General features: G+C 28.5%; 2 protein-coding genes across 5 annotated transcripts in view; one reads left to right on the plus strand and one right to left on the minus strand.

The window, feature by feature from the left end:
* LOC117177081 (major facilitator superfamily domain-containing protein 6-B) overlaps positions 1–10694 on the minus strand; it is a 15400-nt gene extending 4706 nt beyond the window's left edge. For 2 of the 4 annotated variants that reach the window (XM_033367565.1, XM_033367567.1), the window contains exons 1-9: positions 10140–10694; positions 9861–9922; positions 9604–9715; positions 7218–7582; positions 4909–5037; positions 4556–4832; positions 1494–1687; positions 1087–1406; positions 809–984 (exon numbers count right to left, since the gene is read on the minus strand). In XM_033367565.1, the coding sequence (XP_033223456.1) occupies positions 809–984; positions 1087–1406; positions 1494–1687; positions 4556–4832; positions 4909–5037; positions 7218–7582; positions 9604–9667 (1525 nt within the window). In that variant the 5' untranslated portion in view covers positions 9668–9715; positions 9861–9922; positions 10140–10694. Of the gene's footprint in view, positions 1–808; positions 985–1086; positions 1407–1493; positions 1688–4555; positions 4833–4908; positions 5038–7217; positions 7583–9603; positions 9716–9860; positions 9923–10139 lie in introns of those variants that run through there. The other 2 variants (XM_033367566.1, XM_033367568.1) reach the window with 2 other exon arrangements.
* A 3617-nt stretch (positions 10695–14311) lies between these two features.
* On the plus strand, positions 14312–21884 carry LOC117176190 (GDP-mannose 4,6 dehydratase). The gene is made up of 6 exons (XM_033366296.1): positions 14312–14693; positions 18038–18280; positions 18475–18667; positions 18782–19014; positions 21035–21250; positions 21341–21884. Exons 1-6 carry the CDS (start codon positions 14640–14642, stop codon positions 21470–21472), a joined length of 1071 nt encoding a protein of 356 aa, XP_033222187.1. The 5' UTR covers positions 14312–14639; the 3' UTR covers positions 21473–21884.
* Positions 21885–23605: the final 1721 nt, after the last annotated feature.

Raw genomic sequence — 23605 nt, forward strand, 5'->3', positions numbered from 1 at the left:
TCTAGTCGGGAGTGGTGCTGACTGAAAACAGATGATTTGGAGCGATTCGCGCGCCATCTGTTGGTCATTCTAAGGACTTATTGAACTACCCTCGTAGTTTACGAATGCATCATGCGGGCCAAGCCGTTTTTGATGTCGGGAGATTTTTTTCCCCTTAAAAATGTAATTTTCAAACTTTTTCGTGAACTATGAAAAAAATTTGCAAAAGAACCAGACATATTTTGCAGATCTTTTTTAGACTCCGGGCTACAAAATTTATTTAGCAAGCATCAAACTTACAAAATATCTCCATTATCAGAGTACAAGTTCAAACAAAAATTGACAAGAAATTTAAAGGCGTTTTTTTGGAGAAAATAGATTTTTAATTTTTTCAGTAAAACGGTGCCATTTTGTTTATTTGAAGCTTTTTCAATTTTCTGGCGGATTTTAAAAGAAGACGATGAACGCTATTAGAGTCAAAAAGAAAATAATGAATATCTCAATAATAAATAATAAATATCTCAAGCAATATTTTGTTATATTTTGTTACAAGGGGGGGGGGGAGGGCGTTCTAGAGAGGGCCCATAATCCGTGACGTAATTTAAGTACGGCTCCTAAGTAAATAAATCCGTAACCCAATAACATAATAAGCACACGCATATGCCCTGCGACTGTAATTAAAGTATAAATCACTTTTCTAAATTGACAAAAATGATAAAAATAATGAAACCTTGGATTTTACTGCGATTAGAAGTAAATTTCCGGTTTCCCGGTCAAGTAGCCAACCTGATTTTGCCGAAAAAACAGGAAAAAACACAAGGGATCTTACCAACGCCTTCGAAGACGGCGCCAACAACTCCTTGAATTGTAGCTTTGGTTCCTGGAGGTGCGACTTTATCGCCATAAGAAACCATAGTTGGCCAACAAAGACCAAACGAAGGTCCGTGAAGTACTTCCAGCAAAATTAGCCACCAGGCATTGGAGATCATACTGTAGGTCATAAATCTGCAAAAGTTCATTATTTAGCTTCTAAATATCTAAAAACGATAGAAAAGTTTGAAGCATATTTTGTTGCAACCGAGAAATTCGCACTTTTAATTTGCTGACCTGATTGCATATATAAGCAGCACAAGACTCATAACATTGATATGACCCAATTTTCTTAATACGGTTCCTGACAAAAAGTTGAAAGGCAGTTCGCCTAACAAGCTTTGAATACCGATAAGCAAACCCTGCAAGGTTTTCAACCAAGGTGTACCAATTGGCACCAACTCCTCGGTGTACCATAAAAGGTAGTTCCAAACAACTCCGGTACACATTCCAGATCCTATGCACCAAAATGCAAAGACCAAAATTCTTCCCTCCCTTGCAAGCGACCAAAGTTCCCAAAGAACTGATGGTTCGCTTTCTCCAGATTCTGGATTTTTCTGAAAGAGTAATTAACAGTGAAAAAATGGTTTGTGAAAGATAGAAAAGTTAAAGTGTTTATGTCTGCGTTTCATAGGAATAAGTACCTTTCTCAGCGTTGACGAGACGATAATATCAAATATCATCGCGATCAGCATTATATAAAATATGCAAGTGTAGTCTTTCTGCGTTTCACCTCTGCTGAAAACATCTACTAAGTATCCGGCGCTTATGCCAAAAATTCCGAAGCCTATACTTCCCCACATTTTTTGTTTGCCATATTCCTTTCTTTTATCTCCACCTAAAATTGTTGCTCCGAATTAGTTAGTTTTAAAATCTATCCGAAATCTTTGCGCAATATTTAAAATATTTTATGAATATTTGACTATATTTTCGAAATGACTGAAATCTTTGGAAAATCATTTAAATCTTTTTGAAATCATTAAACAATATTTTTAAAGATTTTGACATTTTTATTAAATCTTTGTAAAATATTAAAAATGTTTTTAAAATATTTAATATTTTCGAAATTGTTTAAATCTTTGCGAAATACTCGAAATCCTTGTGAAAACTTTGGAAAACTGTGAAATATTTTTTAAACATTTGTGAAATTATTGAAATTTTTGTGAAATCCTTTATGCCTTTGTGAAATCTTTTAAACATCCGAAATTTTTGTAAAATATTTGTGAATTACTTAAAATATTGGTGAAATATTGTAAATCTATCAAACATCTTTGCGAAATCTGTGGCAGATCATTGAAATCCTTTTTAAATATTTTTGAAGTATTTGGTATATTTTTGAAATTGTATAAATTTTGGTAAATCATTCAAGCTTTTGTGAAATCTTGTTAATCTATCCGAAATCTTTGCGAAATATTTAAAACTTTTAGAAAATGATTTAAATCTTCGAAGAACAATAACAATGTTTTTAAAATATTTAATAATATTTCTGGAACTGATTAAATCTCTGCGAAATATTTAAAAATTATTTAAATCATTATGAAAATTTTCAAATTTATCCAAACACTTTTTTTATCTGTGGGAAATCATTCTAATCTTTGTGGAATATTTCTGAAATCTTTACTAAATATTTGAAATATTTGGTTATATTTGTGAAATTATTGAAATTTTAGCAAAATCATTAATGTTTTTTATAAAAATCTTTTAAATCTATGCAAAACCTTTGCGAAATATTTGATATTTTTGGGAAATGATTAAAATCTTCGCAAAGAAATCTTTCAAATTTTGTTGAAATGTATAGTTTGAAATCATTGAAATCATTAGGAAATATTTTTAATATTTTTGAAATATTTGGTACATTTTTTAAATCCTGGTAAACCATCCAAAATATTTTTGAAATCTTTATAAAAACATTTAAATCTTTGTAAAATATTTAAAATGTTTTTAAAATCTTTGATATTTGTAAAATTGTTCAAATCTTTTCGAAATATTTGCGAAATTATTGAAATCTTTAAGAAATCTTTGCAAACCTGTGAAATATTTTAAAAACATTTGTGACATTATTGATATGTGAAATCCTTTATGCCGTTGTGAAATGTTTTCAATCTATCCGAAATTTTTGTGAAATCTTTGCGAATTATTTGAAATATTTGGTAATATTTGAAAAAATGATTAAAATATTGTTTTATTTAAAATCTTTGTGCAATCTTTTACATCTATCAAAAATCTTTGCGAAATCTTTGTGAAATCTTTGTGAAATCTTTATAAAATATCCGAAATATTTGCGAAATATTTGAAACTTTTAGAGAATCATTTAATTTTTTGAAAAATATTAACAATTTTTTAAAAATATTTGATAATATTTGTGGAATTATTGAAATATTTTGAAATATTTGTGGCATTATTAACATTTTTGGGAAATCATTTATGTTTTTTGTAAAATATTTTAAATCTATGCAAAAGCTTTGCGAAATATTTGAAACAATTGTTATATTTGGGAAATGATTATAATCTTTGCAAAGAACTTTGAAATTTTGTCGAAATGTATAGTAATATTTGTGAAATTATTGAAATCTTTGGGAAATCATTGATGTCTTTGTAAAATATTTTTAATCTGTCAAAAATATTTGAAATCCTTGCAAAATCTTTAATATCTTTGGGAAATCATTGAAACCTTTGGAAATATTTGGGAAATAATTTTAATGTTTGTGAAGTCATTGAATTCATTATAAAATATTACAAATATTTTTGAAATATTTGATACATATTTAAATCCTGTTAAACCATACAAAATATTTTTGAAATCTTTATAAAATCATTTAAATCTTTGTAAAATATTAAAAATGCTTTTAAAATATTTGATATTTGTGAAATTATTTAAATCTTTTCGAAATATTTGAAATCATTGGGAAATCATCGAAATCTTTGTGAAATCTTTGGAAAACTGTGAAGCATTTTTGAAAAATTTATGAAATTTTTGAAATCTTTGTGAAATACTTTATGCCTTTGTTAAATCTTTTAAATCTATCCAAAATTTTTGTGAAATCTTTGTGAAATTTTAAATTGAAATTCTTTTAAAATGTTTCTGAATTATTTCGTATATTTTTGAAATTGTAGAAATATTTGGAAAATCATTTTTTTTTTTTTAATATTTGATAATATTTGTGGAATTGTTTAAATATTTTGAAATATTTTGTAATGTTTGTCAAATTATCGAAATCTTTGGGAAATCATTGATGTTTTTTGTAAAATCGTTTAAATCTATGCAAAAGTTTTGCGAAATGTTTGAAGCATTTGATATCTTTGGAAAATAATTGAAACTTCGAAATTTTTTTAAACTGTCCAAAATATTTGGTAATATGTATGAAATCATTGAAATCTTTATGCAATCTTTAAGATCCATCGAACATGTTTATGAAATAATGTAAGTCTTTGGGAAATCTTTTAAATCTAACAAAATCTTTGCGAAATATTTGAAATCTTTGCGAAATATTTTAAATATTTTTTTGATGTTTGGCAATATGAATTTTATACCATTATTTATTATTTACTATTAATTGTTCATTTGCTATTATTTATGAACAATGTGTATGTAATATAATATTATTATACTATGCACAAATTGTGCCAGCCTAGAGAAAAAAGGCTCCGCCGCTTCTGGAAAATCGTGAGGATTTTTTGATTAGCAGAGTAATTTTTTTAAACTTACCAAGAAGATTGAAACAGATGGCATCTCCTATGCTAACTACAACTGCCATACCAACCCAGCTAGCGATGGCGGCCCATAAAAATACATGAAACTGATAAGTTGAACTCTGTGAGAAAGTGGTCGAATTTTTAGCTTCACGTAATAAATTGTCCATAGGTGGAAATTTAGGACAGCTAATTCGACAAGGCGTTAAGATATGAGAACTGCAAAATGGCCTGTTTGAATTTCCATTTGAAAGTAGTGCTCTCTCTACTTTTACGTTTACACAAGTACCTAACTAAACAATAAAAGCAATCAAATATAATCATTCATTATTTTTTTTTTCAAATCAATGTTTTTGAAATCAATCTTACCACAATATCGTGTAACGTATTGAATTGTGCAGTGAAATTAAAAGGCACACCGTCAATACAATGACGCCAATCCATCCTCGTAATATTGTGAATTTTCGAAGGAAACTCACAAATCTGACAAAAAGAAACCTGGAAGAACAGTCGCGAGTTAGTTAACTCATACCCGTTAAGATATTAAATTTAATCTTCTGTTTCAGGGTGGCCATTCAAACTTCAAAACAAAATTTCGGATTATTTCTCGATTTTTCCAATCAAAAATTACATTTTTCTCGGCCTATTTTAAGCGTTTATATCAATAGTTGTTAAATACAAATTACCTTATTGTATCATTTTGAAACCAACAAACAAATTTTTAATTGTATTACAATAATGTAAATGATTTTAAGAAAAGAGTGATTATTTATTAAAAGAGGGAAATAATAGAGAAATAAATTCTTTAATATAACAATAATATAGGTACCATATTACTCTACTTGTAAGTTCAAATATATTTCATTTATAATAAAACAGTGACATTTTCAACCAACAAAAAATAGAGTATTAAGAAAGAAGTTCATTTTTTTTAAGCAAAAAAGTCGAATGTTTTCGAAAAAATTTGACTTTTACACCCGAAAAAATGAATTTTCAACAAGTTGCATTTACAACCAAATATTGGAAATTTCATGCAAATGCGACGAATTTTCAACAAAAAAGTTGAATATTCAGCCAACGAAGATGAATCTTCTATAAAAAAAATACTTAATTTACAACAAAATAATTAAAATTTCAACCAAATTGTAGAAGTTTTAACCAAAAGTGATGAATTCTTGACCAACAATATAATAGTAGACTTCTAATGAAAAAGAATCAATTTTTAACCAAAACATATGACTTTTCTATTAAAAGATGAATTTGAAGTCGAAAAGGAAGAATTCCAGACCAAAAAATGTTGAAATAAAATTTAGAGTATAATTAGATGTTAATTATTTTGATTTAAAAAGAATTAACTTTCAAGCGTAAAAGACAAATTGTCAGCCAAAAAATAGATTTTTCTACAATAAGATAAAAATTAATGAAAAAGGACCAATTTTGCATACAAAAAGAATAACCTTTAGCAAAATAGTAGGATTTTGACCCAAAAAGATGACCTTATAACAAAACAGTTGAATATTCATTCTAAAAAGAATATTCAATCAAATTAACGAATTTTCTAACCAAAAATATTAAATTTTAACGAAAAACAGTTAAATTTCAACCAGAGAACTGAATTTTCAAGCCAAGAACACAAATTTTTCAGAAGACAGTTGAATTTTCAAAAAAAAAAAAAATTCTATAAAAAAACGAAAGTTGAAAAAACAATTTAATTTTCAACAAAATAATGTAAATTTCAACCAAATTGTAGAATTTTGAACAAAAGTGATGAATTCTTGAACAACAATACAATAATAGACTTTTAATTAAAAAGAATGAATTTTCAACAAAACAGTTGAATTTGGAACATAATATTAGAATTTTTAACAACAAGAGAAGAATTCTAAACTAAAAAATTTTAAAATAAAATTTGGATTATAATTAGATTTTAATTATTTTGATTTGAAAAGAATCAACCTTCAAACATAAAGGTTCAAGTTTCAGCTAAATTTTTCAACTAAATAATTCCATTTTCAACCGAACTGTAGAATTTTTGACAAAAATAGCTGAATTTTGAACCAGAAATAGGCGAATTTTCAAGAAAAAGATGAATTTCTAATACAAAAGGATCAATTTTCTATAAAAAAAAATGACAAAATCTCGACAAAACAGTTGAATTTACCATCAGAAGATATGAATTCTGGACCAAAAGTGCATCCCTAGACTTTTAAATTTCAATTTAAGGGCGTTGGAATTAGGATCCGACGTCAAAATTGAATTTTCTTATTTTAATCTATTTTTACAATTATATTTTTTTATATAATTAGGGCCTATTTCTTTTTTTGGATAAAATCTGCATTCGAAGTGAAAAATGGTCTAATTTCAATACTTTTTGCCTAAAACGAATTTTATTAAAAAGAAAAAAAAACGTTTACACAAAAAGTATTGAAATTATACCATTTTTCCATCAACGCAAATTTTATATTCTTAAATATATATTGTGAAAGGAAAATTTATTTTTTAACGAAACATTAAACTAAAAATATTAAATACAAAATAATCTTCCAAATTTTACCGGAGATGATTGGTACTCCCGATATTCAAAAAAATTCGCAGCTATTTCCCGTTTTTTTTGCCGGTGCTCAAAAGTCCTGGCTAATTCTGGTTTTTCGGTTAGTGGCCACCCTGTGCTTAAATACCTGACAATATCCCTCAGATTTGTTCTTATTTAAAACTCCTTCGAGAATATCTGCGGAGAAAGGTTGTTGAATTTGTTCAGGGCAAACTTCTAGAAAAGCATCCCCACTATCACATCTTAAATTGGCGTCTGCTGTTGTGTCAACCTCGGGAATGAAGTACATTGTAAAAAAACTAATGGCTATTAAGGCTTGGAAAAATAAAAAAAAAGACTTGTGCAGTTTGTACTTGTCAGCCAAACTACCGAAGAGAGGTTTTGCAATCAATCCGGAGATCGGCAATATTGTGTAAATTGAGCCCACCAGAAATCCTGAAAATCCCAACTGCTTTGCAATTGTAGGCAGAAAAGGTACAATGCATCCCGTTGCTGAAAAAAATTAATTTATGAATCACGTACGTAATTATAAAATTAACTATCCGATTACTGAATGGAGTTTCATCTTCAAATTACATTAGTTTACTGCTGCTATTTTATGCTAAAAATTAACAAATAAACTGAAAACTTTTAATTTTATTAACATAATTAGCTGTGTTGCGTAAGTTACTTTTTTTAAGTAACTCATGAAAGTTACGTTACTGAAAGAAGTAATTTCGAATTCCCTAAAAGTTACTTTCAATTTATCGTTAATATTTGAAATTTTTAAATAAATGAGAATTTTCAATTTTAAAGGTCAATAATTTGAAAAATGCACTTATGAAATTGTTAAAGGAATTTATCTAATGTAAATTGAAATGTAACATTATTTTATCATTTTTAAAAACCTTTTAATATGGAAGCGTACAATTGTGAAAGATTGTATTTAAAATTGTTCAATTCTAATAGACATAATCAATTGTAAATTATACAATTTTGAATATTTAAATCTAAAATTATTTAATTTTGTATACTTTCATTTTATAAATTAATTAAATTCCAATTACGAAAAATCTAAAATTATTCAATTTTAAACAATGGAAACTGTTCAAATTTTAAACACCACAAGCTTGAAAATGAGTGTTTAAAATTTGACAACTTGGGAAGATATAAATATTAAACTGTACTGCAATTTCTAATATGTATATGAAATTATTTGAAAAATAAAATATTTAGAAATGCAGAATTTACAGTTCAAATTATTTTTAATGAAGTTATTTTGAAAGGAAAAATTAAAAAATGCTGAAAAATTTGAAATTGGAATTGTCCTGCATTTTTTAGTGTTTGAATTTGAAATTATTTATTCGGGAAAGTTTTCAATTATCAATTTTCCACAATATTAGCTTTCAATTTATAATACTTTATTTATTAAAAAATATATAATAATGAATAAATAAATATTTTATTTATAAAAATATAAAACGTTCAATTTCTAACGCTAGTAGTTGGAAAATTATTTCATCATTAACGAATTCAATTAAAAATTATTTTACAATTTTGAACTCGTGAAATATGAAATATATAATTTTGTATCTCAAGTTACTGTAAAGTTACTTAAATCCAAGTTTTTTAATAGTAAATTATACAATCAGGAAAATTTTATTGGAAAATAGCGCATATTTTTGAAGACTTTGAGTACCTTGAACCTAAAATGATTATACTTAAAATTCTTATAGTTAAAAACTGGCTGTGTTTAACATTCTTCATGTTCAATCAATTTTAAGTGTAAAATTACATTTAAAGTTTTACGTTTGAATTAATTTTTCAATGCTTAATTTTTTTTATTCATTAAATTTTAAGGGCTCCTGTCTTAAAATGTCAATGTGGATAAAAAGTATTCAATGGAATGGACTTCACTTTGAAATTCTACATTTAAAAATATTTCTGATTTGCACATTGTCTGAATTCTATAGATTCGAATTTCAATTTATTCAATTTTTATGTCTTTTAATTCAAACATTTTTCTTCACAAACGCTTTCTATTTCAAATGTTTCCAAATAAAAATGATAAAATTTTAAGATTTTCGATTTGAAATTCCACAAATGTCAACCATGTAAATCTGAAACTATACAATATTTTGAAGTTGAATTTTTGATAGGGATGTTATAAAAAAATCGAGAAAAAAATAATTTTTTATTCATTATTCCCTGAAGTGAGAAAGCTTGGAATTCAACATCTCCATAATTAAAAAAATTTTTCTTTTAAGTTTGAAAACTTATCCAAAGTAATTAAAGACAAAAACTGAAAAGTACCGAAAAAGTGGCTAATTTAAAGTTACAAGTTACCAGAATAAGATGAATAGTAACTAAGTTACGTTACTAATTACTTGTCTACAAAAGCAAATGTTCCTAAAAAATTGCAAAGAATGTAACTTCCCGTAACTGCATTACAAGTAAAGAGTTACGAGCCAACACTGATAATTAGGATAAAATAAAAAAAACTTAATTTATAAGAATATTCAAAGAAAAATTACCGGCATTATAAAGGAAATAGTGGGCTTTAATAGGCACTAAATCACTGTCAATGTTCTCCAACATTTTTGAAGAAAATTCTCGCTAAAAAATGATCCAGCATGCAACTTTTATCTGCAATATAGATTTCAAGATAAGACAGAAATTTAAGACACAAACTATTTAACAACTAATTATTTACTATATATGTACAATAAGAGCGTTAATATAAATAGAGACGAAGAATTAAAACTGTGTGTATACAAATGATTAAACAGACCTTATAATTCTTAAATTAACTGTAAGTTCCGAAAATTTACAATGCGGTTTCGGTGATCGACCCTAAAAATTAAATTGATGATTTACAAAGAGTCGAAGGTTAATTGGTCACAATTATGGACATAACCTTCAAAAAATAATTTTTGCACACTTGAAATCATGGTCGTAAAATAAAAATAACAAGTCTAAAAATCTAGGATTCAATAAGTGAGATAAGTTTGGATTAAAGATAAATATTCTTTGACGATACGATAATTTTTAATGTGAAATTTCGACTTACGTCTTTATTATTCATGAGAATCGTGTTCCGTGCTGCCGCCCACAGTACTTCCCCATGCTCTCTATATATTAGTTTATAACTTTTTCTACTCACTATAGGCTATATATTTATCCTCGTTTTTTGTGCTGCATATTAATGAATTAATGAATCTAAGGAAAAGCCCATTTTATACTTGGTTTTCCGCTGTTCACACAATCACTCTAGTTTTCTGTTTTCGATACGAAATACTATTGTGATAAAAACTCCGATTATCTTTGGTGGATAAAGTTTCTTAATTGTGTCAATTGCTTTTAGGTTCTTGCAAGAGTATAAAAATCCAATGCCCAAAGTACTTGTGATAATTGCGTACAACGTTTCACTTATTCACTATCTTTTTCAACGCACTGAAAAATATATGCTTTTAAATCATACTCTGAAATGCAGAAACCTGTAGAAATGTTTCCGAAACCTGGAAATTAAAAAAAAGGACTGAGTCAGAAGTGTGCCAATTGCTAGTAATTACTTCAATTGAATTCACTGTCAATTAAAACCAGCAACTGTGATCTTTATCACTTCCGAGAAATTTCCCCTAAAACATTTCTGCCAATAAAGTAATTCGCATACTAGTGAAATTCTAGATTTATTGTTTCTACTCCTGATTTCTATTTTACCGACTAGAGGTACCTCTAACCAGTGGTGTCATGGACATAGGAAACATGGGACTAGACATACCATCCTAACTTTGGCGAGCGGGGTTGAATCCACGGGAGGGGAGAGAATTCCATGAGCGGGAAGAGCCGCCATCTTACGATGTGCCATTTGATTATGGGCACGAGCATTTTTGCCGACAAACTGTGCATTAAAACATAAACATGTGGGTGCTGCCATGTTTGTCATGGGACATCAAAAGGTGGCAGACCTCCCCCTCATTGCATTACCCCCGCAATGGCATGCATAGTCCCTTGTTTCCTATGTCCATGAGTGGTGTCCATGTACATAGTGTTACGTCCCGGCATGGTAGTTCTATCTATCGTTGAATTGTGGAAGTTCCTTGATTGCCGCTAAATTTGAATTTTATTATTTAATTATTATCTTCTCTTCAGTTTCCTTTGAGTTCGTTTCTGCTTTAAAACGTTGAAACGTTTGCCTGAAACTGGGATAGGAAAAGGCTTCTTCTTTGAAATTAAAACACTTTTTTAATTGCAATTTAGTAATTTCTTTTATATTTTATCCAATTTTAGGTTAAATTAAGTCACTTTAGATCGAATTAGCTCACGCACTCTCACAATTGAAAGGTTTCTTAATTTAAATGCTTACAATTTTTGTATGAAAAATTTGAAATCTAATTGAGAATTAACGTAACTACTCTGAACTGACTACACGTACGTACTGAGAGCTGAGAGAAAAAGAAGCTCTAGCTTGTTAAAAGCATCCCTTTATATAGACCTTTTTGACTCATCTACTGTCCAAAAACACTTAATCGTCCCTTTTTACGACCCTAAGGCACGTGTGACCTTGTCTAGGGATGATTCACGCGTGCATACATTTTAACCTGTCTAGGGACGCCCACGCGTAATCTGCTGTTGACTACTTATTTTTTTATAGTTATTTCGCAACTAAGTTCCTTTTCTATGAGTAAGCGCATAAATTATAGTAATAAATGTTGCATTTAGTTACTGTTTTTACGGTAGGAACATTTTTATGGGTCTCTGACTCATCCACATGACCTATTTCCCACGCTCTTAAATTGTTAAATTTATTATAACCTAAGAGCCTAAAAATTCCTAATGAGTGACTAAATTTTATTCTAGAATTATCGAGTAACAATTATACTTAAGAAATTCAAATATTTACGAATTTCCCGCTGAAATCAAAATCATTCATGGTAATGTAGATTTTCAGTTTTTCAGCATAGCTGTTGTCTAGTTTTACGCCATAAAACACATAGACTTGTAAAATGAGAAGCGCATTATGTCACACATAGGAACCAAGGAACTAGGCATTCCATTGCGGGGGTGATGCAGTGAGGGGGGAGGTCACGCCACCTTTTGATGTCCCTCGACAAACATGGTAGCGCCCACATGTTTATATTTTCATCATCGACATAAAGTACTGGACCGCTGGATACAGCTGTCGGAAGTGGACCAGGAAATAGAAAGAGAGAAAAAATCGAGAAAGTAGCCGTGACCTTTACTAAGGATGGTGATTGGTTCTACCAATCACCAATCGCCATCCCTAGAAAAGGACTGGTCTACTTTCTCGATTTGTCATTTCTTTCGATTCCCTGGACCACTTCGGACAGCCGTAGCCAGCGGTCCAGTACTATATGTCGATGATTTTCATGCACATTTTGTCGGCAAAAATCACGAAGGAATAATAAGGAGACCCAACTGCCAGTGGGAAGCCATCTGAAGCTGGCAATAGAAACATTACCGTAAGTGATACGCACATTACAGGAAGATCTTAGATTTGAGTGCGCAGGTGTGCAGTTGTCCTCTTCCTATAGATGGAAAAGTGTGCGAGTGAGAAAGTTGGTCAAATTGACGTAAGTTAGAGGTTGTGTTCTTTTGTTGATCATCATACGAAAGATACACCGATTTTGAGAAGGAAACGTTTAGGTAAGTACCTTTTAAATTTGTAATATGATAAATAGGCTAAAGATTCTCAAGGCTTTGAGAAGCTCTGAGAAATTCTCCGCAGGCACTCAGGTAGTGAGTAAATAAGGTTAAATTTCTAAATCATTTCTATTTAAATTAAATGACAGGTAAAACAATAAAATACATTAGACGTCTATTGTACTTACAGTGAAGGCTTTAACAAAACGAAGTGTATTTGCCTTCTTCGGCGTGTAACTTCGTCCACAACCCGGAACTTGACACCTCATGGCTTAGAACACATTTCTGACACTTGCATCAAAACAAACAAACAGAACATCTCAACTTACGTCAATTTGACAAACTTTCTCACTCGCACACTTTTCCATGTATAGGAAGAAGACAACTGCGCACCTGCGCACTCAAATCTAAGATCTTCCTGTAATGTGCGTATCACTTACGGTAATGTTTCTATTGCCAAGTGGGGGAACGGAGTTAGGTCTCCTTATTATTCCTGCGTGGCAAAAATGCTCGTGCGCATAATTAAATGGCACATCGTAAGATGACGGCTCTCCCACTCATGGAAGTCTCCCCCTTCCCGTGGATTCAACCCCGTTCACAAGTTAGGATGGCATGTCCCGTCTTTCCTATATGTCCATGGTGGTGTCAGAACAAAATAATCTTTGTCTCTGGCATGCGCCACTGACCACTGCCTCCAACTGCTTTATTCAATGTTCCGCGAAAATTCAAATTGGTTCAATCAAAAATTAATTGTTTTATATAAATCAATAATAAATATTAATATTTTATTAATAAAACAAAATAAAAGTGTAAGTAATTCATTTCAGAAGAAAACATTTGATATTTTAATAACTTGTTAGTTTTTCTTGTGTAGTTCTGAATTTTACAAATATAACATTATTTTGAACAAAACTAGTTCAATTTTCAACGAAAGAAATGAATTTTGAAAGATTTCACAGACAAAAAGAATAATATTTTACCAAAAAAAATCGAATTTTCAAGAAAACACGTGAAGTTTCAATAACATGGTTGAATTTTAAACTAAAAATGATAAATTTGAAACCAAAAATGTAATAGTTCAATTTTCAGTAAAAAAAACAACTAATTTTCTGGAAAAAAAACAAAGTTTTAACAAAATAATTTGATTTTTATCAAAACAAAGTAAGTTTCAAACAAAAGAACAAACATTTCAACGAAAAAACTGAATTTTCGACTGAAAAAGATGACTAAAAAAATTAATTTTTAACCATAAAACAACCGAACTTTAAAAAATCGGTAAATTATCTACCACTTTCGAATAAGAGGAATAATATTCTAACGAAAAAGAATTTAATTCTTCATACTAATATAAGATTCTTCAACAAATAAAATAAATTTTTAGCAAAGTATTCTACTTATAATCAAGTAGTGGAGTTTTCAGCCAACACAGATTTCAATTTGTAAACAAAAACAGTTGAATACAACAACAAATTTTTAATTTTCGCGGAAATTTGACTAGAACAGTTAGCGGTATCTAGCGGCTGGCAAACCCCCCTCTTAAATCACCGATAAACCTAACCTAAAACAACAAATGTCAAAAACATTAAACATCGCCGGCAAGCACAATTGACGTTTTGATTATTGCCCGTTTTGTTGTGTTTGTGCTATGAATTTGTCTTGTATATGTTTTAGGTTTTGTCATTTATTATATCTAGTTTAAAACACGTGTTACATTTTATCGATAGATATCCCGTTTGATAAAGATACCGGTGAAAGAATTTAAACAGTAATACGTGGCGACCTGTCATGAATAACCGTTCGTGAGGTATCTGATTCCAAGTCGATTCGGTTCTAAACTTTCATTGCAATATAAATTTGATTGGAATGTTTTATTACATCCACTAGTGCAATCAAACATATATATGAAATGGCAGCAACTATTGACAGACGCGTAGCACTTATCACTGGAATTACTGGCCAAGTAAGAGCCTTTTCTATATCTAAAAAAAACATTAACGTATCACATTCATAAATTCGAAGTTTTAATTTAATATAAATTGTTAATAACAAAGCAAACTACATTTCAGTAAATAATTGAAAACTTGAAATCATTTTTTGGAGTAAAAATGTTGTTAATTGTAATTTTATTAGAACTAAAAGTGTCATTTTTTTAATTTCCAACATAACGATTTTATATAAAAACAAATCACGTTTTAGAGTCAGATGTAAATAACGCTGCTCCCTAAAGAATAAAAAAATTAATACTTTAGATATTTTTCAGTTTATGTTCCTGTCTTACGGAATATTTTGTTTTCAGACAATCAGAAAGTAGTGTTATATTCCAAATGAAAACTTCATAGAAACAATGTTACTTTTCAAAACTTTCTAAGTAACTGTTAATTTCGAATATGAAAAATAGTTTTCCTTATATCAACTAGATAAACAATATATTTTTTTAAATTTATAAATCGGTACTCTTGGGCCATAGCAGGTTTAAAAATAGGTCAGTCGATGCGTCTCCAAGATGCAAACAAATAAACTACATATCGTATAGTTGCATTTTGAATCTCAAAAAAGTTCTTGACATATAAACAGAATACACCATTTTTTTAAAACTTCATAAATCGATACTGGTGAAGTGTTGAATCATAAAATGTTCAGCAATAGGTCGATCGATGCGTCTGGAAGACGCGAACAAATACACTAGATATCGTATTGCTGTATTTTAAATATCAACAAATTTGTTTTCTTACAAATGCGGTAAAATTACATTTTTTTTGTTAAATCTAAACTAAAAAGAACAACTTTTATATCGCCGATCTAGCAGAAAATCCTATCAGATCTGAATATCAGTCCGAGCTACAATTCTTCTAAATTTCGCGATCATAGCTCTTTTAGTTTTCAAGACGCATAAACATTTTGTGGAAAATTGCATTTTCAAACCTTTCTCTATGAGGAAGCAATATATATTTGTTATTATGAAAGCAGGAGCGGATGGCATCCTGCTCTCATAAATTGATAGCAAAAGGTGTTTTTTCACCGAATAAATTTTTTCCGATATAGTTGAACAACATTTTAGTTGTTTTATTTTTCATGAGTATTGATTCGCGGACGATAAAGAACTTCTAGGTAAATTGTTTATTTATTTCTTATTGGTATTGATAATTTCATATTGCTATGTAGATAAATTTTATTTTTAATGTGAAACAAAAGTCTAAAAAGATAGATTTTAATTTTAGAATATCCATGTTATTGTTGTATAGCACTAACAAATTTTTGTTGGCTATGATATAATTGTTAGCAAGACTTGAAATATTTTTTAACAAGTTTGCTACAGATCAGGAAACTCTGGAAAATCAGGGGATTTAAAGCGGGTCAGGGAATGTCAGGGAATTCATATTCTTGGTTTGAAAATTCGACTGTTTTGTGGTAAATTCGTCTTTCTACATAAAAATAAATACAAATTTAAACAAAATAGTTAAATTTTCAACCAAAACAAATGATTTTTCCAACAAAGAGATAAGTTTTCAAACAAGAAGAATAATTTTGTATCTCAAATGGACGTTCGCTTGACAATTAATCTGTTCTGGTTGAGGATCAAAATTTAAACATTTTGTTGAAAATTCATGTATTGTAATGAAAAATTGTCTTTTGTGGTAGAATATTTATCTTTTTGGTGGCTAATTCATGTTTTTAGTTCAAACTTGAATTATTCTGTTGAAAATTTATTTTGTAATGCATTTTTTTATCTGAAAATGAGACTATCCCATTTTTGTTTAAAAATTGATTTTTTTAGTTAAAAATTCCTGTATTTCGGTGAAAATTCGTCTTTTGTCGTAGAATATTCATCCTTTTGGTTAACAAATTAACTATTTTTTTGAAAATTCGATTTTTTGTTTTAAAAAAGTTTTAACTAAAAATATATCTATTCCATTTTTTGTAAAAAATTTATCTTTTTTATTTAAAAATTATTGTGTTTCTTTGTAAATTTCATTTTTTTGTAGAAAATCAATCTTCTTAATTAAAAACTAATCATTTTGGTTGAAAATTCAACTATTTGGTTAAAAATTCATACTCTTGGTAAAAAATCTATCTTTTTGCTTGAAAATTCATTTCTTTGATAAAAAGTTAATATATTTTGTTGAAAATGCAAAATCTCTAAGTTGCAATATATGTGGATTTTACACTTTCTTAGTAACAATTTTGCTTTAGTGAGATAACTACTTTTAAAATTCTGTTTTACTATTATCACTAAAAGTATTTACTATCGGCGAGAAAATGATAGACATCTGCCTTTGAACAACTCATAAAAAAGGCTAGCGCAATAAAAAAAAAATAGTCACATGAAAGCTAAAAGTGTTCGACGTAAATGAGCTTGAAGACGTTTATTTAAAAAAATGTTGTGCTTTGCAGAGAAATAATAAAAATTGTTGCCTAAAAGTACAAAAATATACAACTATATTATCTTCAGTTCTAATAAAGATATTAAAGCGATTCAAACTGCAAAATATAACAGATAGGCTCTGTAATTATTTTAACTTGTTTTCCAACAAAAAAGTGTCTAAAAATATCGCGATTCTCACAAAAAATAAGAGTATCACATCCTTCCGGATAATTGAAAATAATTACAGAGCCTATCCGTTACAGTTTCCAGTGTGAATCGCTTTAATATCTTTATTAGAATTGAAGATGATATAGTTGTATATTTTTGTACTTTTAAGTAACAATTTTTATTATTTCTCAAATTTCTCAACTGCAATTGGTTCAAAACAGTTTTCCTCATACTTGTGAATTTTAAATTTTTCATATTGCCTCTTGTATAAGAAATAATGCTCTAAACTTGACTGTTTTCAAATCTATGCGGAAACCCTTACTTTTTTTTTTTTGATTTTTCAGTCTGCGAAGCACAATTTTTTTGCCTAAATGTCTTCAAGCTCATTTACGTAGAATAGTTTTAGCTTTCATATGACTTTTTTTATTGCGTTAGCATTTTTTTTGCTGAGTTTTTAAGCTTCAAAGGCAGATGCCTAGAATTTTCTCGCCGATAGCTTTTATATCTAAAAGAAAATTTTGTAAAGGCAATGAAAATGAAAATTTCGTCAGGGAATTTCGAAATTGTGATTTTGTCGTAACACTGTTTTTGGATATAAATCATTGGAGCTAATAGGAATAAATTTTAAAATCGAAAGCTACTTCTTAACTACAGTGACACTTTGAAAGGATGCTTTTTCTTTGTCTTAAGAAAATATTCCTTTCATGCTATTGAAAATATGGGCCAGGAATAAATTGAAATTGTCTGAGATTGAAAAATGTTTATACTTTCAGGATGGATCTTATTTAGCAGAATTCCTTATCGAGAAGGGTTATGAAGTTCATGGAATTATCAGACGAGCAAGTTCGTTTAATACAACACGAATTCAACATTTGTACGCAGATCCAAAATGTCATCGACAGGGCAAAATGCAATTGCATTATGGGGACATGACTGATTCCAGCAGTTTAGTAAAAATCATTAGCTCAATCCATCCAACAGAAATTTACAATCTTGCTGCTCAAAGTCATGTTAAGGTGTGTTTAATGTAAAACAAAAAACGAAATAAGATATTTAAGTACGCAGCTTATGTTTATATATTGCAATAAAGCATGTTAAAAAAATAGAATTATCTTATCTCTGTGTCTGCATTTTAAGGAATAAAAATAATATATTTATTTATTATCAGATGTTATAGAATCTGATTATTATTTATTATAATATTGTTTAGGTAAGTTTTGATTTAAGTGAATACACTGCCGAAGTCGATGGAGTTGGAACAGTGAGAATCCTAGACGCAATAAAAACTTGTGGTCTGGAAAAATCCGTGAAATTTTATCAAGCCTCGACTTCTGAACTTTATGGCAAAGTCGCTGAAGTTCCACAGAGTGAAAAGACACCTTTTTATCCACGTTCTCCCTATGGTACAATATTTGCCAAACAATATTTGTTTACATAAATCTTAGTTACTTTGAAAAAATATTCATAGACACAAAGAAATGTTTAAAATAATAAAGATCTTTTTCTATTTCCAACAGCTTGTGCTAAACTCTACAGTTATTGGATAGTCGTCAACTACAGAGAAGCCTACAATATGTTTGCTTGCAACGGTATTCTTTTCAACCATGAAAGTCCTCGAAGAGGCGAAACCTTCGTGACGAGAAAAATTACTAGGTCGATTTCTAAAATTCACTTGGGATTGCAAGACGTTCTAGAATTAGGGAATTTGGATGCCAAACGAGATTGGGGGCACGCGAAGGACTACGTAAAGGTATAAAATATTGGATTTTTTTTTCTGTTTAGAAGAAAAAAGTTTTTCCCCTTATGCAGTGATGTAGTCCTAAGAGAAAAAATGGTCTGATGGCATTTTCCATAAACTACCTTACCTGTTCGAGGAGAGGCTAAAAACTTAGGTTGGTTACCAACTATATTTTATCTAACTATGTTATCCAACTATATTTTTGGATAAAGGTTAATTTTTTATTGAAAGGGTTACTATTATATTTTTGGTTCGGAATTCATCTCATCTAGTTAAAAACTCTATTATTTATTTGAAAATCTAATTATTGTGTTGACATTGCACCTATATTGTTGAAAAGTCATATTTTTTATAAAAAATCAGACTACTTTGGTAAAAATTCATTTTCTTAGTTAAAGGTTCATCTAGTTTTCTTGAAAATAAAATTTTAAACTAATAAATAGTGTATTCCATTTTTGGTTAAAAATTTATCTTTTTCAATTAAGAATTAATTTTGTTAGTGGAATATTCAACTTTTTGGTTGAAAATTCGTCTTTTTTGGTAGAAATTTCATCTTTTTGGTTAAAAATTGATCCTTTTTAGTTTGGTTTTTTGGCTTGGCTTGAAAATTAAACTTTTTGGTTTAAAAATCAACTTTTTTGTAGATAGTTCGTCTTTTGATTTAAAAATTAAATAATTTTGTTGAAAATTCATTATATTTGTTAAAAATTCGTCTTTTTTAGTAGAAAATTAATGTTCTTGGTCAAAAATCTATCTTTTTGATAAAAAATGTAATAGCTTCTTTGAAGAATCATTTTTTGTTAAACATTTTTTGTTTAATCTGAAAATTTAACTATTTCATCTTTGGTTAAAACTGTATCCTGTATATGGGTTAGGTTCTAAATTCATCTTTTTGGTAAAGCATTAATATTCTTAACCAAAAATTCATCTTTTTGTTGGAAAATTGACCAATTTTGTTGAAAATTCGTTGTTTTTTTAAAAATTATATTGTTATTCTAATCAGAGTTGTTATCTTAAAACTGTACTATTACATTTTTGATTGAAAATATATTATATATGATAAAAAATCAGCTATTTGGTAGAAAATTCAGGTATTTTGTTAAAAAGTCGCCTTTTTGGGTAGAAAATTAATGTTTTTTTTTTGTTTTGAAAATTCAACTATTTGGTACAAAATTGTTATGTATTTTTTCTTAAAAAGCCCTCTTTCATGGTAGAAAAGTCATATTTCTTGGTAGAAAATTAATCTTTTTATTGAAAATTCAACCGTCTTCTAAACTATGTGTCTTGTTATATTGAAAATCAATTATTTCATTGAATTTTAATCTCATTTGTTGCACATTTATCTTTAATGGTGGAAAAATCAACTATCTTCTAAAACAATGTGTCTTTTTGTCTTGAAAATTTAAATATTTGTTAATCTTTTTTGTTTAAAAATTCGACTAAATGTAAATATTTTTTTAAAGTAATCCTTTTTAGTCGAAAGTGCAATTATGTTATTATAAATTCATTTTTTTAGATTACAAATTCATTTTTTATGGTAGAAAAGACACCCTTATGGGTTAAAAATGTATCTTAGTTGGTTAAGCAGTAACGTTTTTGTTAAAAATTTAACTGTCTTCGTAAAAAATCGTATTTTTGGCTTGAAATTTGTACTGTTTGGTTGAATCTTGGAATTGTTTTTAGAAAAACTCATCTCTTTTACAGTAAACTTCATATATATTTTTTAATGCAACTATTTGATTTCAAATTAATTTTATTGTTGAAAATTTCTCTTTTTGCATTCGACTATTAGGAAATTAAATTGTTTCGTAATGAATTAAATATGTTATTTAAATTAATTTTATTTAAAATAATTTATAAACATAAAATTGTTACTTTCAGGGCGGGGGAGGGGGGGGGGTCAAAAATTCCGAAATTGTTAATCTATTTTATGGATGGCTCATAACAGGAAAAATTTGCCTTTTGACAAGAAAGTGACTTGGTCCCGGCAGGCCTTCAAAAAAGGACAGAATTTTAAACTATACATTTTCAGGCAATGTGGCTCATGCTTCAACAAACGGTTCCTGACGACTTTGTCATTGCTACGGGAGAAACGCACAGTGTGAGAGAATTTATTGAAGCTGCATTTGAATACATTGGGCGCTCTATTAAATGGGAAGGAGAAAGTTTGAACGAAGTCGGAAAAGACGCTAAAACTGAAGAGGTTCTTATTCGAGTCAATCCGAAATATTTCCGTCCAACTGAAGTGGTAAGATTAATTTTTATTAAATTTCGTTTCAATGAAAAAATCAAATACACCTCTTCACTTAAGTTTAAATCAATTTCTTGGATTTTTCAGGATTTACTGCTGGGCGATGCTTCGAAAGCGAAACTGAAACTTGGGTGGGAGCCAACAGTTTCTTTTCAGGATCTCGTGAAGGACATGATGGACGCCGACTTGGAATTGATGAGAAAAAATCCAAACGCTTAGAAACATCAAGTAAAGCTTTTTCTGGGCCCAGAAATCTGTAAATAAGCATTCAAACGTGCATATAAGACAGTTATTTTTATGTTTTAGAACAGCTCCATTCCTTTTTGTGCAATTTTATTCAAGGTACATAATTTTAGACAATTTTGAATATATATTGCTGTATTCTTAGAAAAAGTATAATTAATTTGTTCCATCCCGTGACTAATTAGAAATTAAGATGAAGGGAAATCATTCCCAGTTGTAAAGCCCAAAGATTTATAACTCACGTTAGTATTTTATAAGCAAAGACGTGGTCAGTTTGCTATTTTAATATCATTTATCTGGCACAATTGTGTTTTTTTCTGGGCATTTGATATTATCTGTAAGATATGAGATGCGACTTTGATCTATTTATACCATAATATAAATAAATATTTGAAAAAACTGATGACTGATAAGTTTGTAAAAAAGAAACTTGTTTTTTTTTTGTCAGGAACTTGAAGTTTGTTTATTCGTCGTTCACCTAATAGTTTTATCTTCAGCCTGAAAAAGGATTAGGAACTAGTAGGCTTAATCAAAAGATAACTCATTTTTTCCTATTTGTTAGTAATTATTTTGTTCCTTGTTTTCAAAAAGCTGACTCTTTTTATAGTTTCTTTTTCTCAAATGCGAACTGAATTACTAGAATCCAATAAAAAAATCAAGTAGATCTGGTTGAAAAGTCAACTATTATATTGTTGGTTCAAGGTTCATCTAGTTTGATTAAAATTTTGATTATTTTGTTAAAAATGCAATTATTTTGTTACAAAATCATATTCTTTGGTAAAAATTCAGCTCCTTGATTGAAAGTTAAACTATTTTTTTTAGATTCATTTTTGTTGTTGTTAAAGATTAATCTCTAATTAAAAACTGAACTATTCCATTTTTACCAAATTAATCTTCTTAGTTAAAGAATCATTTTCTGGCTTCAATGTATATTCTTATAAAAAAAAATATTTTTTAAGATTCGTCATCAGTTCAAAATTCATTTCTTTGGTTGAAAATTCGTCTCGCTGGTTGAAAATTAAACTATTTTGTTGAAAATTCATTTTCTTCTTTAGTGAGAATTAATTTTTTTAACTACAAATCTAACTAGTCCATTTTTATTTGAAAATTGGTCATTTCTAGTTAGAAGTTTATTTTGTTGAAATGTTTTCATTTTTTATTTAAAATTAATCTTCTTGGTTACAAATTTAAATTTTTTGTTCAAAAATTCTTTTTTTTTGTTTTTGGTGAAAAATTAATTTTTTTATCTGACAATTTCACTATTCCGTGTGTCGTTCAAAATTCGTTTTCTATGTTGATAATTAATGTTTTTAACTAAAAATTTGACGATTCCGTTTGTGGTTCAAATTTTTATTAAAAGGTTAACTATTTAGTTGGGTATTCAACTATTTTGTTAAAAATGATTTTTTTTTCTCGTTGAATTCGACTGGTAGAAAATTGATCTCTTAAGGTCGAAAGTCATATTTTTTTGTTGAGAATGAACTTTTTTGTTGAAAATTCAATATTCTTCTTTGTTGACCATTAATTTTTTAAATTGAAAATGGAACTATTCCATTTTTAGTTAAAAATTCACATTTAAAATTGATAATTGATCACACCTAGTTGAAAGTTCATGTATCTTATTGAAATGTTATATTTTTCGATAGAAAATTAATCTTGTTCGTTAAAAAGGCTTGGATTTTCGTTAAACTGTAAATCTTGGGTACTTTATAATAAAAAAACTTTTTTATTGAAAATTCATATTTTTGGGCCAAACATTCTATTGTTTTGTAGAAAGTTCGTTTTTTGGCTTAAACATTCAACGTTTTGGTAGAAAATTAACTTTTTATTGAAATTTCATATGTTTTGTTGAAAATTCAACTGTTTGGTTAAAAATGATCTTTTTTCAAATCGTTTTGGCTTTAAAATTCATCACGTTTGTTAAATAATCATATGTTTAGTTGGATATTCGTGTTTTTTTAGTTGAAAATTTAAATATTTGATTAAAAATTCACGTTTTTAAAAAGATTTAAATCATAAGTTGAAAATCTAACGTTTTTGTTGACAATTCGTTTTTTTCGGTGAAATTTATTTATTTTTTTATCTGAATATTTCACTATTCCGTGTTTG

Source organism: Belonocnema kinseyi, chromosome 7 (assembly GCF_010883055.1).
Source record: "Belonocnema kinseyi isolate 2016_QV_RU_SX_M_011 chromosome 7, B_treatae_v1, whole genome shotgun sequence".
In the NCBI taxonomy this organism is placed as follows: domain Eukaryota; kingdom Metazoa; phylum Arthropoda; class Insecta; order Hymenoptera; family Cynipidae; genus Belonocnema; species Belonocnema kinseyi.